The sequence below is a fragment of the Aspergillus melleus genome, assembly GCF_016097325.1.
Source record: "Aspergillus melleus strain CBS 546.65 chromosome Unknown contig2, whole genome shotgun sequence".
Taxonomy (NCBI): domain Eukaryota; kingdom Fungi; phylum Ascomycota; class Eurotiomycetes; order Eurotiales; family Aspergillaceae; genus Aspergillus; species Aspergillus melleus.
Window position 1 is genome coordinate 5,697,805 of NW_025763371.1, and position 13,900 is coordinate 5,711,704.

Below are 13,900 nucleotides of genomic sequence, written 5' to 3' on the forward strand. Positions count from 1 at the left end.
ATCGAGTAGCCAATGAAGAACCAAGGAGGGCAGGAGAAGACGTGCAGTCGCAGCCACAACTTGTCTTGGACGCCGCCGCAAATCTGTCCATCTGGGACAAAGATGAACGAGGTAAAATGTCAAAACGCCTGATGCAGCCAAGGGAAATTGGTCGCAAGCCTAAGGTGAAGAGCACAATTAGCTAGTTCGCTCCTCTCCAACGGACTTTTGCCCTCGTTCCAGATGTGCGCTGGTCTCCAGGAGAGAGTTTCCACCGACTAAAGGCAGAAAAAAAAGCTCAAAAGTAGCTTGAACGAGAGGACGTAAATTTCCAGCTTTCGAATGTGGACCGTACAGTACAATCATCAGGGAGGAATGAGTCCATTCGAACTCATCCAGCTGCCAGGGTCAAAATGAGTCTGACAGTTGGGAATGAGTCCAGGATTTGGTTTTCGTCGGCGACGACCGACAGAGCCGCCACTCCGCAACAAAAAAAAAAAAAAAAAAAAAAAAAAATCCGAATTCTGCCGGCAGAATCCAGGCAGGGCCCTACTACCTACCTTCTACCTGCCTACCTCCCACCTGCATATCTCTCGCTGAATTGCTCAAAAACGCAATAAAAAATGATCAGAGTTTATTTCTTTTGAAAATTAATCAAAAAAAATTTTTAAACTCCGAAATTCCAGTATTCCCGCAATTCTCTCTTCTTTTTTTCCCCCGTTATCTTTTTTGTGACGGTCGATGGCAGGTGCGCTTCTACCACCTTCCGCTTTGGCAGGGCTGTGGGACTGTTATCCGTGGCCTCCGGGATCCTGCGGTCCACCCACCACCAAAAAGGTGGTGGGTGGACCGCAGCGAAATTGAAGATTGCAGCAAAATTGAAATATATATAATAGTCTATATATAAAACAAAAAATTATGAAAAGATTATACAAATAAAATTTAGATTAGTTTAAATATATTTATTTAAAAAAAAATTCAACTTTCTTATATTTTTATAGAATAAAAATTAATTTTAGATTTTATTCAAAAATATTCAAAAATTAATTAAAAATAGAATAAATATATATTTTGAGATTTATAAATATAGATATATAATATTTATTGTGTTTTACTTATATATAAAAATATGATTTGTAACTATCTTTATAAACTTTTTATTAATTTTCTAAATCTTATTCTAATAAATTTACTAAATAAATTATATATGTAGATTTCTTTTTTTAAATATAATTCTATAAAATTAAAATATAAAAATTATTAAAAATCTTTAAAAAAAACTTAAAATATTTTTTTATATAATTATTCATTAATATATAAACATTTTATTTTATAAAACATTTTTATTTAAAATTTAAATATTTTTTTAATAAATTTTAAAATTGATTTTACATTAGTAAGATATAAAAAAATCTAAACGTTTTTTCTATTATTATATACTAAATAGTATGAGTTTAATTTATATATTTTTTTAATAATTTTAAATTATATATATAGATCTATATTAACTAAAATAATTATTTTCAATTTTGCTGCAAACTTCAATTTCGCTGCGGTCCACCCACCACCTTTTTGGTGGTGGGTGGACCGAAAGTTCCTGGAGGCCACGGATACCGACTGCGCCACCAAAAGACTAGAATACCAAGTCCCCAGACTTGGCTGCGCATCGCTCTATATAGTGGTTCTTGGTCAGTTCGTCACATTTTCGACAATCACCACAATTTTCGTATCAATCTCCAGCAAATTCTTGATCTTTTTCGCCATACCAATCAAAACGAACATAATAATGAAAAATCAATTAGCTTTCTGATCTTTCTATTATCTAAAGTAATTCTATATAGCTTCATGAACGTATATAGTAGGCGGTTGAGCGAGCGGTGAGAGGATTTTTTTTGTTGCGGAGTGGCGGCTATGGCCCGCCGCAGACTGTGGTACCTGGACCGTGATGTCGGGATTCCATCGCTCATATAATGGGGTCATAACACTGGACAGTGTGCGTCACTAATTCCAAGCAGGTTCTGCTGCTGCTTGGAGTCGGAAGGAGCAGGTCAGTTCAGACAGCTCAGATTCTCGATGCATCGGTCGGCGGGTGACAGGGGTATGCACGTAATGAACAGACTGTACATATCAACAAGTCTCCATTTGCCTAGTTTGGCCTTGGCCTAAACGCGCTCCCCCACCCCCGTGCCCACCGCGGAACGAGATCTACAGTTGGTCAGTCTGTCTGACTCCGTACAGCTCAGAGCTGGCGGAAACCACCTGGGTCCTTGCCAGTGTCTGCACCGGATGGAGTGACTCCGAGAGGGAAGAATGGGCAAAGGCAAAGAACAGATGTGGGCAATCTTAGTCTGTTGTCGATTTTTCTACAGAAGCGAGACCACGGATTTAGTACTAGAAGAGGAGATCGGGGCCGATGAAAAGGGAGAAATTTCGAGGCAACCAATGGCTGGAAGTGGAACACGACATGCAGGTAAAAGCGCCGCCTACGGAGTATGTACCGGTGGATAGCGAACGATGGAGAGAAAAGAAAAAGTCAAAAGGAAAATAGAATAATTCCATCTTTAGCACCACAGTAGATAATCATCAGGGCGGGACTGACGGTTCAACACAATGCATGCCTCATGGTTTCCCTCCCACCATCCTCCTGTGCCCTCGTCGCAGGGATCGGTAGATCTTCTGCATCCTCAATTTTCCAGCTGACTGCAGCAACAACAACCACGTGACGGGATCCATTGCAGTCCCGTTGAACGCACCTCCAGCCAGATGATTTCGGATAGACCAATACGAACAAAACCTCAGATACCATGGTGGCATAACAACTTCTTCTATCAGGTCTACCACAATTCTCGTTTTGCCGAGTTTGGCCCCGGGCTAAATTATGCAGCGTCCGCCTCAAAATGTTGAGTATTTGGCTTGTGGGCGAGATGTGCCCTATCCACCTATCCAGGACTCATGGTGCATGAATTTGTGCCCGTTTCTGCGCCGGACGGATTGACTGGCAAAAGGGGAGTGGGCAAAGGATTTTCTCTAATCGTATTAACATAATCGTATGCCGTAGACTGCGCTCCAAAATTGATTCTGCGTACGGAATAGAAAATACCCTCTGTCATCGTCCATAAGAAATGTTGTTGATAATTAGTTGAGATATTCGAAAAGATCTTCGGGCATGAGGGCAACAAACTGGGGAAGAAGGGGTTGGATATTGATAGAACTACCACTACCTACTCGAGCGCCGGTTTTCTTAAAATGCCGACCCACGACAACTGTAGATTAGGTTTCCGATCTTCGTCCCCACAGTACCTAGCGGGAACCATCTTGTCTTAGTCCCGCCATGAATACATCCACTTTTCTCTTGGTTTTTAGATTTCGCCTCAGGATTCGGTAACCTTTCCATTCATGGCCTTTCTAAGTAAGAAAAAGAATGATTAGACAGCATCGGGAAAATACGTATATACACTTACGGTACATCTTAATTTTGACTTGTTCATAATATCTACTAAAGTCGGTAAAAAGGAAATACAGTCTACATAGTCTACTAAGTATATCTTATATAGATATTTAGATCTAGAGCTAACTTTAGAATTGATCCCTGTGTAGTAGACTATATCTAAGCAAGTGACTATAATATCTGAAGTTATGATCTAGGGATCTTGACCTAGACCCCGTCCAGTCCGTATCAAGTCCAAATAATTGATTAATATATCAAACTTCTATTGGTATAAAAGCTTCAACCTACCTCTACAAGTCTCGTGTTTCTTCTAAAATTTTAGAATTCAACAAGATTAAATGCTAGGCGGGCGCACTATCTATATAGCCAATCGTTCTAATAGACTCAATCAGGTTAGATGAATATAACACAACATAAATAGCAAATGAAAACAACGTCTATCCAACTGCCAATGCATGCATTCAACCATCATAAACAACACACTCCTCCCATGCCTGCGCGAATGAAGAATGGTTCTTCACGATGTGATCCTTGATCTTATCTCTCCGGCTGAAGGATCTGAGACAGCCCCGGACGCCGCATTTGTATGATTTGATGGAAAGATGGATCGATTTGACATGTCGCAGGACGTCTTCTTTGCGGTTGAATGGCTTCGTGTGGGTGCAGTCTTTCCATTGACATAATGGCTTTTCTTCCCTGGCATTTCTGGGGAATGTTAGCTGCGCTCGGAAGGAGTGTCCGAAGGTAGGGAGGGCTGCTTTTCTTGACGTACCCTTCCTCAAGGGTCGGTTGGTCCCGTTCTTGAACCATTTCCCTGGGACGAGAAGCGCTGGGTGATGGGTCTGCGGCGGCGGCATTATCATGATTGCAGACTACATTCGGAAAGGAACGGGGCTCCAATGCGTGTTGGTATATCCCAGAAACCCGTGTTGAACTGCCGTTCATAGGAAGATGGGAGGCGGGATCGAGGCTGTGCTGCACCGCCGGCTGAACAGCCGCGTGCATCGAGTCGCTGCTGTACCAGCTTTCTAGTTTGGACTTGGCCTCATGAGTGTAAGATGACGCCATGTGACTAGGGTTCGAAGCTGCGCGCGCATTCAAATCAAAGGGTGAATAGTGAAAAGAGGAATTGGTTGCAAAGTCTCCTGGATCGCAGTCTATGAAATGCAAAGGCTCGGGGTCGGGTAGGGCTGCAGGGTTCCACGAGGTATGCGCAGCGCCATCCATGGACCAGTTGAAAAGGCTGTCCGACATAGTCTGTAAATGAAGGTTGGCAAACTGGGTATGAGAGATGAGAGAAGATCCAGGAGCCGGTGAATGTCCAGGAAGTGGGACTGAGAGAGGGCCGCCATATTTATACCAGGCCGGTGTACCGACCTGTCTGGACAGGGCCAAAGAAGTCGGTCAAGAAATGAAAGCCAAACGCAGAGGTAGAGAGGGTCGGTCAAAGCCGCAAGAACGCAAAATTTAATTTTATTTTGAAGAAGCAATTGCCCTGCCAGTACTTTTGCGTTTGACATTTCGTGCTTCGACTTTTGACGTGCTGTTTGCTTTCCGCCAGCCCCGACCACCCGTACTTTTGATGCGTTGTCAACAAGCACGACGAGTCGCCAGATGGTTGGATAAAAATTGAAAGGGCAAAGGTATCTTTGCGCACGCTAGCCCCGGGGAATTAGACCCGGAGGCTCAGTTTGAACACGCTGCAGTAAGCCGCATAATAGATACGAAAGTACTGCACAGGGGGCTTGTTCCCGACCTGACAGCAGTTCATTCGTCCACTTCATGCGCATGCGATTCGTGCACATGAGATTTGTGCACATGGGGCTCATGCATTGGGGACTCATTCAATGCTGTTGAACACCAAGAACGATGGCGGTTAAAATTTGGTCCATCATCTAGACGATTGCACTGTTGTTCACCGTTAGATCCCGTCTTAGTGCCCACAGCCCTAGGGATGACGGGATCAAACGCTGTACTACTCGATGCAGGTGAAGACCCAAATCGTTCGCCTGACCAGGGCCAGGGAAAAGCCAAAGATAAAATAAAAAGAAGTTGCCCTACCTAGTACTCTGTTTCGAATCTGGCAAAGGGCAATTTACCTGTCGAGGCCGGTTGTTGAATATCTCGGTCACGGTACTTTTGTCCATGGAACAGAGGGGCCTTTTGTGGCCCGACCAAAAAAAGTACCATGCAGGAAAAAATGAACATCCACCAGCCCGTGTCAGATGTGAGGCACCAGGCACCAGGCACCGTAGGACAACTCATCCTGCTCGTCAGACGAGACAACCCGAGGAAGTGGATGCTGATAGGCTGGCTAAAACGGGCACGAACCCCTTACTCGGTACGCAATCGGTAGATCAGGCTGTGGATCAGGGCAGTCAAGAAGCTAAAGAAATGTTCATGCACCTGAATCATCGGGTGCAGGGAGATCAACTCCCCGGGGATGGACAGAGAGCCGAGGCCTCCAAGCCCACCCAAGATCCCAGATATGCTGCAGGAGTCGGTCAACTGTGTTCTCTGTCTAGTTATGCCATAAACCAAGGTTTATTCTTGTTGTTTTTTTCAGAAGAACGGCCATGCACCGAGGTATTATCACGCCCTAATAGATGATTGCCATCATTTGATGTTGGTGCCTTTTTTTTGTCGTCTTCTGCGCAGAACCCTGGCGAGCTTTTTTAATGTGAATTTTTCTTTTTCTTAAAGTGCATTATATCTATTCCTGTAAAATTCCAGTGAAAAGCCTTTCTTGTTCTCTCTAAGTAATTAAGCAAGTCTGCTTAACCATCTGTTGACCTCTTTAAGATCGGTATTGCGGGTCATAATAATTAATAACTAAAAAAAGATTAAAGTCAGATAGTATAGGTTATATTAAACAAAAATATAAAAAAAATATAGTAAGCTACATATATTCGTATTTTGTTGTCAGCTATAGCACGAACAAAATCTGCAATTTCCTTTTAAAAATTACAGATTTGTCCTTGTACACTCTCCTAATCTTTGGCGGCATTTATTTGTTTTAATATAAGAAGATGTTAGTCTATCGAAATTACATCTTATCTCTTTTTATGCAGTTATCTTGTTCACTAAACACTAACTACTTTTGTTGACTAGTAGGCAATTGTTTGTTTTCGCCCGGAACTTTGACATTCTATACATAATTGTTTGAATTAATAAAAAAACGAAGTAGATTTAAGATTCAAGATTGGGGGTCGTTTTCCCTTATTGCCCCCTTTTCCAGAGGGTTTTATTGTGTTCTCGGCCTGAGTGTGAGCAACTCTCTGGTCTTATATGTGTTATAGTGTCAAAACTTGCTCGTAAACCAAGGGGTGAGATGGCCGAGTGGTTAAGGATCCTTAACGTATCCTTTACTATACTCTCTCTGTTTTTTTCCCCCTTTTTTTTTTTTCTTTCTTTTTCTTCCTCGGTTGTCTTCAAATTTTCCATGCCTTCTTAACCAGTACGGGGAGTTCTTCCCATGAAAACAGTGATGCTTTCAACAAATGATCAAAACGTAAAGATAGCGTAGAAGTAGCACAAGTACAAAAGGAAGACAGACAAAAGAAAGAAAATGGAAGAACAGAGGGGTCCATGTCTGATCAGCAATTAGCACTACGCATTGTTTTGGATGTTTTGGTGCCTTGAGGTTGCGATGTCATGTCACCAAGCATTTTGTGTCCGCTTGCCTCTACAGATTGTACGCAGCTTGGTCAATGATACTATGGAATATCTGTTCTTCTTCTTGAAAGTCTATATTGTAGCTTTTCCATCATGATTCCTTAGACGCTAGTGGTGTTTGTTTTTGAATTTGTTTGTTCAAGCTGCTCCACTCTAAATATCTCGTCTAGGACCCATGGACATATTTTGACCATCAGGCAGCGCGACAGGAAAACTGCAACCTCTCGAACAAACTTCTAGCCGAATGATTTACCGCCCATTTTACAAGCTCGGCTTCACATAAATGTATAGTATATCCCTTCAATCAGGTCTACCAGTCAATCAACAGCAAAAAGCAAAATTGGTATTTCCATTGACATTGCAATCATACTGCCAGCCATAAACCAAACACATATACCACAGAAGATCAACGGCTATGAACAGATAAAGAGAGAGAGATGGCTCGGTTCTTTTCAATAACACGACAAGAACGACAACCAGAAAAAAGAAAGAATACAATACAATTATCTAGGTACAAATCTAAAGAGAGTAGGGAATCGGCTAGCCCAGCTTGGCCTTGAGAGATTCAATCTCCGCAGTAAGAGTCTGCATCTGCTGTGCCTGGGTGGCGATGGTCTTGGTCTGCTCGGCAATCAGGTCCTTGATGCTGCCAATCTCCCGCTGCACGGCGTCGGCGGCCACGGCGGCCGTGGTGGTCAGGGTGGATCCGGCGGAGCCGGTGGGGGTCGAGACGGTCGGGGTGTTGGTCGCAGAGCGATCGTTGGTAGGGGTCGAGACCTAGATGCCGTTAGACAGGAGATATTGGATGTAAATGGAGTGCAGCTTACCTTAGGGGGAGTAGGCGTCGACTTGGCCTCCTCCTTCTGGCCCCAAGGGCTGGCCTTCACGGTGGGAGAGGCATTGTCCGGAGAACGCGAAGGGTGCTCGACCGGCTTGGGGACCTCGTCGAAGCTTGAGTCCTCCACGGGGGCGGGCTCGTCATCTTCCTCATCGGCGAACTTGTTGACCATGGCGGCCATAGAGGCACCCTGCTCCTTCATAGAAGGCGCAGGCTTGACGATGGGGGTAGGTTCGGGAGTGGGTTCGGGAGCCTTCTTCACAGGCGAAGGCTCGGCGGGCTTCGGTTGCGACTCCGGTTGAGGCTCAGGAGCGCCCATGGTAGATGTGGGCTTGTCCTGCACGCCGGTGACCTCCTTCAAGCCCTCGCCCTCGTAGAGGCTGGCCATGGAGATCTTGGGCGGGATGGCTTCCTTGCCGGAAACCCAATCCCCGGGTCCCATAGCAGGCGTGAGACCGATCGTCGGGGGGTAGATGTCATCCTGGAAAGACTCGGCACGACGGGGGACGATGAAGGAGATAGGTTCGATGTACGAGTCGTTGACGGTCTTGAAGGCACGAGTGACTTCGTTCTCGTGGGCGTTGACACCGCGCTTGGGCATGAACGCGATACCACGCTGGGGGTCGGCGGACTTGTATTCGGCAAGGTACTCAAACTTGTCGTTCTCAAGTTCGAAGTAGCGGATGTTTCCGTCACTAACAGTTATGGTTAGAGTTGCTCCGCATAAACCAGGCGTCGCGACTTACCCTCTGCCAGCCAAGTACAGACATTGCGTGCCATCATCCCAGAAAGGCATGCAAACACCAGAGATCGAGTCGAGCGTCTTGAACCCGTTGATGGGCTCCCGAGGCGCACGGATATCCCACAGAGCCAGCTGACGGTCACTCATCTTCGAGAAACCAGTGGTCGCGATGCGGTCGCGCTCTCCCAGCCAAACCGAACGACTGTTCTTGGCACCCGAGTGGCCTTGAGTCTCATGCGCAGGGCGCTCCTGACGCACATCCCAAATGCGCAGCTTCTTGTCTCGCGACGTGGTAACCAGCAGCGATCCGTTGGCACTCCAGGACTGCGACTGCACAATGTCGCCGAGGTTCAGAGTGAATTTGGGGGCACCGGCTTCGATATCCCAGACCTTCACGGTGAAGTCACCGGAGGCAGTAGCGAGAATGTTTTCGGCGGCGGGGTTGAAGAGAACGTGTCCGACTTTCCTGCGAGAGTGCAACACCACGTTAGGTCGACAGACCGGGAACCGGAACGCGATCCAGAGAACCTACTTGGGATGTCCGTTCAATTTTCCAACCGGCGCAATGTCCTGAACCTGATCGGGTTCCACATCCGGGCGAAGGGTGAAGTTCTCCGGAACGCGCCAGAGCAAGACCTGGAACGGGGTTAGTTGGGTGTGCGGTGTAGGCAGCCATCTCGGATCGGGATTCGTACTCTGCCATCGTCGGAGCCGGAGGCAATCAAGTCATCGTTGAAAGGGTTCCTGTACAATGATTTGTTGGTTGTTTTGTCCACCACGGTCGACTCCTATTCCACCACTCACCAGTCGGTGTCCAGCACAACGGCGGTATGGCCTCGGAACAAGGGAATTCGCTCCGGCAATTTGCCCCGTTCTTCCAGGGGAATCACAGCGAAAGCACCTCCACCACCGGCCTCCCAGTTGACAGACAGATAATGGGGGTTGGCCTAGAATGAGGGGAAAGGTCAGAAGTCTGCGGAAGTGTCGTCGGCGTCGGTTTCAGGGGCGGGTGATCGCGGACGCAAGGGGAAGGCGAACCTTGACGAGATTGGTGTCCCAGGCATTTCTCGAGATACGCAGGTTATCATAGCATTGATCCTAGAACGATGGTGAGCCATTGAGAGGGGAGGACGAGGCTAGGATGCGAACCTTTCTCGTGGGCCGCCCGAAGACGTGTCCTGATACCTGTCAGATTGCGGGCAGCTCTTTTTTCAAGGAGGGGAAAAGGAACGCTAGGCTGGCTCACGGTATTTGGAGGAACGGACGAAACGACCAGACATAGTGCTGGTTTTTATGGAACGGAAAAATCAACGACGAAGGGCCAAAAAGAACAAGAACGCAGGGAACAATACAAAGGAGGAGGAGAGAAGACAAAGGGTACGGAGTAAGCTGTCTGTCTGGCCGTGAAAGCAGGCTTAATTTAGTCCCGAGTGGAAACACCCGCAAGCGGACTAACGATGGAGAGGCCGAGTCGATGGGCTGCAGGCAATCAGGGAGGACCCGCTCAGGGGACGGCAAGACAGTAGGGAGACGGTGAATCTGGGATGCACTGAAACGATGAACACCAAGTAAGAGACTGTGAGGACTGAGAATAAGAAGGCAATTTGTTTCTTTTCGTTCTTTTTGTCTGCAACACAAACCAGACAAACCAAGCAAACTCAACTCAAGTCCCGTGCCAGTCCCGTGACCTGGCAGTATCTGGTATGGTAATCTATACGGGATGGGAACACATACTTACCGCTAGACTCTGTCCGGACTAGTCCCGCCCCACCAGTCCAGGCTGACTCAGCCCGGTTTGTTTGGTTTGTTTACCGCCCGCCGTCACTCCAGAAACGAGCGACACTTTTGATTGTTGCTCTCCGGACTCTCCTGCACGACATCCCGTTGGCTCATCGCATCCCACACCGTCGACACCAGACTCGACTCGCCGACTAGTCTCCCTTATTACCTGGCAGACCGGGTGGGCGCCCCTCGCATGCTGCAGTTCTCTTTCAATTCCATTGTCGTCTTTGCTTCTTCCTGCCACACCCGTCGCCCTACAATTCTGTCTGTTTACCTTCCCTAACGGCGGCTTCATGAGCTGCAGTCACCACCTCCGACTTCCTTGCTTCATCTGTTGTAAATAGCTAGCCGACTTTATATCCGTTGCCGCCATGGAGAACGACTATTCGGTATGTGCGCCGCAATTGCGCATGTTCTTGATCGTTGCTGACGCCTGAACAGACTCTGTCAAGAACAGCCGGGCGAACACGCATTCCCGCCGGTCTGAAGGAAATGAGCGGTGCTGGAACGAACTCGCGCTCAGGACTGCTTCCTCCGGGCTCGATTGCCAACAAAACGTCGGCCGTTCCGCGTATGTGGGAGAGAATTGTACGGCAGCAGGCGCCTGGAAGGCTAACAATTTCAGAACCCACTCGTGCGAGGAGTACCACGCAAGGCGCCGAATCGAGTCGATCCGGAGTTGCACCGTCGACGACAACACGTTCCGCTTCCGTCATGGGCAAACCGCACACCAGGGCAAATTCTTACGCCTCCACCACATTAGGTCGCTCCGCCTCTACCACCTCCCGAACGACGAAGAGTGCCTATTCCTCCACAGTCGGACCGAATGCGCGATCAAACCCTGGCGCTCGCCCGCACACGTCGATGGCCACCACCCGAAGGCAGAATGGCAACGCGCTACCCCGGCCGGCGACCTCGCTGGATACCCATAACGAAGAAGATTCAAGGATCCTGGGCAAACGAAAGGGTAGGCCAGATTCCCGCGTCTTGTTTTCCCCTCTTCCAGCCCTTCCACGGCCCTGGTCCCGTAGTAGTCTACATGGAAATAATCCGCCGACCAGTCCCACGGCTTGTTCTCCCCTCTCGGCATTAAGGGAGACGTCGACTGGACCTGGTAACTGTGATGTTTCGCTGTCTTCTGCAATGGATCGATTGAGTCTGGAATCCCCTTCACCCGCGATGGTCCCTACATGTCTTGCGAGAGATATCCCCTATACACATGACCCTGTATTTACCTGCTCATCTACCCCCGTCCGTCCCCCGCCAAGCAACTCATTCTTCCTATCCCAAAGTTCCTGCAAGCGAACGAGACCCCCAATCCCCCAATTTCTCACCAAAGATTCCACGATCACATCTTTTAACTCTCGTACAGGCGTTGATTGGGACCGCGAATCGCGCGAAAAACTTATGGATGAGCATTTCACCATGCTCATGTCGCGGATGAACCAGACGAGCCAGGAAAGTTTTGCCTACAAGGAAACTGTTGAACTGTACAAGTCGAGAGGTAAGCGTCTGTTTGATTGCCCATGCAAAACGAGGAACTGACAAATCTTGGTATCTAGTGAACGAGTTAGAAGAATCTCGAAAAGAGCTTACCGAATCGAAAGTCTCGTTGCGTGTCGAGATCGAAACACTGAAAGGCCAACTAGCAACAGCCGATGGCGCCCTTCGGGACGCCCAGAGAGACTACGAGATAACCGTGGATGAGATGGATAACCGGAGACGGGCTGAAGTAGAGGCTGCCAAGCAGGACAACAAGAAAGAAATTGACGCCTTGATGGCACAACATCTAAATGAGATGCAAGAGTTGCAGCGACGGTTTGACCGCGAGCTGGACGAGGAGAGATCCGCGCGCATGCGCGAGATTACCCAGCTCAATTCGCAGACAGCGATGGACAACCAACGAACCCAGATTGAACTGGAGCGCAAAGAAAGAGAAGCGGCAGCGCTGCATAACGACATTCAGAACCTGCGACACGAACTCGACCGGGAACGAAAGAGCACCCAGGATCTCCGCCATAACCTCGACACGGCCAGCACCAACGGCGTGACCATGGAGTCGTCCATCCGAGCACTCAAGGCGCGAATCGAGTTCCTGGAAGGGGGCAGGGAGGAGCAGTCCCAGGCATTTGAACGATTGAACCAGCAGATGATGGATGCGCTCGATGAAACCAATGCGACCAAAGAGAAGCTCCGAAAGGAGGAGACCCTGCGCCGGAAGCTACACAACCAGGTTCAAGAGCTCAAGGGTAACATCCGGGTCTTCTGTCGTGTCCGTCCGTCACTGAACGACGAACGCGTTACGGACGTCGCGCAAATCCAGTATCCCGACGAGTCGGACGACAGCAAGGAGATCTGCGTCATGGGGCCGGAAGAGAAGAGCAGCCTCGGCACGGTATCACGGAAGAACAACACTTTCGCCTTCGATCGGGTATTCGGGCCCTCTGCCCAGAATGCGGAAGTTTTTGACGAGATCAGTCAGCTGGTGCAGAGCGCACTCGACGGATACAACGTCTGCATCTTCTGTTACGGTCAGACCGGTAGTGGTAAGACCCACACCATGTCCTCGCTGGATGGTATGATCCCTCGGGCTGTCCACCAGATCTATGAAACCGCCACGGGTTTGGAAGAGAAGGGCTGGCGATACACGATGGAGGGCAATTTTGTTGAAGTGTACAACGAGAACTTGAACGACTTGCTGGGCAAGGCGGAAGAGCTCGACAAGAAGAAACACGAGATCCGGCACGATATGCAGCGGGGCAAGACGATGATCACCGACATTACGACCGTCCGACTTGACTCGCCGGAGATGGTCGAGACCATCCTGAAGCGGGCTGCCTCCAACCGATCTGTCGCAGCCACCAAGGCCAACGAGAGATCGTCTCGATCGCACTCAGTCTTCATTCTCAAGCTCATCGGCGAGAACCACATCACCGGCGAGCGCAGCGAGGGCACGCTCAACCTGGTGGATTTGGCGGGTAGCGAACGACTCAGTCAGAGTGGAGCTACTGGCGAGAGACTGAGAGAGACGCAGAACATCAACCGTAGTTTGAGCTGCCTGGGAGATGTTATTGCGGCGCTGGGACAGGGCAAGGAGGGCGGACATATCCCGTATCGCAACAGCAAGGTTTGTTCCAGTACCCACATTCGTACAAAATACCGGTGGCTAATTATTTCGCAGCTTACGTACCTTTTGCAATTCTCCCTTGGAGGCAACTCCAAAACATTGATGTTAGTGATGGTCAGCCCTCTGCAGGCGCATCTCTCCGAGTCCTTGACCAGCTTGAAGTTCGCCACGAAGGTGCACAACACCCACATCGGGACAGCCAAGCGACAGGCGCGCGTTCGTGATTCTTAATGATACCTTTGGATTTTGTGATAGGCCTTAATGATTCAGGCCTTGGATTAGCCGGTGTTTGGGTTTGACTTTGAGATA

At 48.4% G+C, this 13,900-nt stretch overlaps 3 protein-coding genes across 3 annotated transcripts; 1 reads left to right on the forward strand and 2 right to left on the reverse strand.

Moving 5' to 3' along the window:
• Positions 1 to 3,888: 3,888 nt before the first annotated feature.
• On the reverse strand, positions 3,889 to 4,681 carry LDX57_004815 (uncharacterized protein; the record flags this gene model as incomplete). Its single annotated transcript, XM_046086491.1, has 2 exons — positions 3,889 to 4,132; positions 4,200 to 4,681. The coding sequence occupies 2 exons, from the start codon at positions 4,679 to 4,681 to the stop codon at positions 3,889 to 3,891; spliced, it is 726 nt and encodes a 241-aa protein (XP_045942456.1).
• A 2,961-nt stretch (positions 4,682 to 7,642) lies between these two features.
• On the reverse strand, positions 7,643 to 9,962 carry CRN1 (coronin; the record flags this gene model as incomplete). The annotated part of the gene is made up of 9 exons (XM_046086492.1): positions 7,643 to 7,879; positions 7,930 to 8,635; positions 8,687 to 9,148; positions 9,215 to 9,318; positions 9,378 to 9,426; positions 9,487 to 9,629; positions 9,721 to 9,780; positions 9,832 to 9,860; positions 9,929 to 9,962. 9 exons carry the CDS (start codon positions 9,960 to 9,962, stop codon positions 7,643 to 7,645), a joined length of 1,824 nt encoding a protein of 607 aa, XP_045942457.1.
• Positions 9,963 to 10,835: 873 nt separating this feature from the next.
• Positions 10,836 to 13,822, forward strand: KAR3 (putative kinesin family protein (KlpA); the record flags this gene model as incomplete). The annotated part of the gene is made up of 6 exons (XM_046086493.1): positions 10,836 to 10,853; positions 10,906 to 11,035; positions 11,090 to 11,431; positions 11,837 to 11,968; positions 12,027 to 13,591; positions 13,646 to 13,822. 6 exons carry the CDS (start codon positions 10,836 to 10,838, stop codon positions 13,820 to 13,822), a joined length of 2,364 nt encoding a protein of 787 aa, XP_045942458.1.
• Between the last annotated feature and the right edge of the window lie 78 nt (positions 13,823 to 13,900).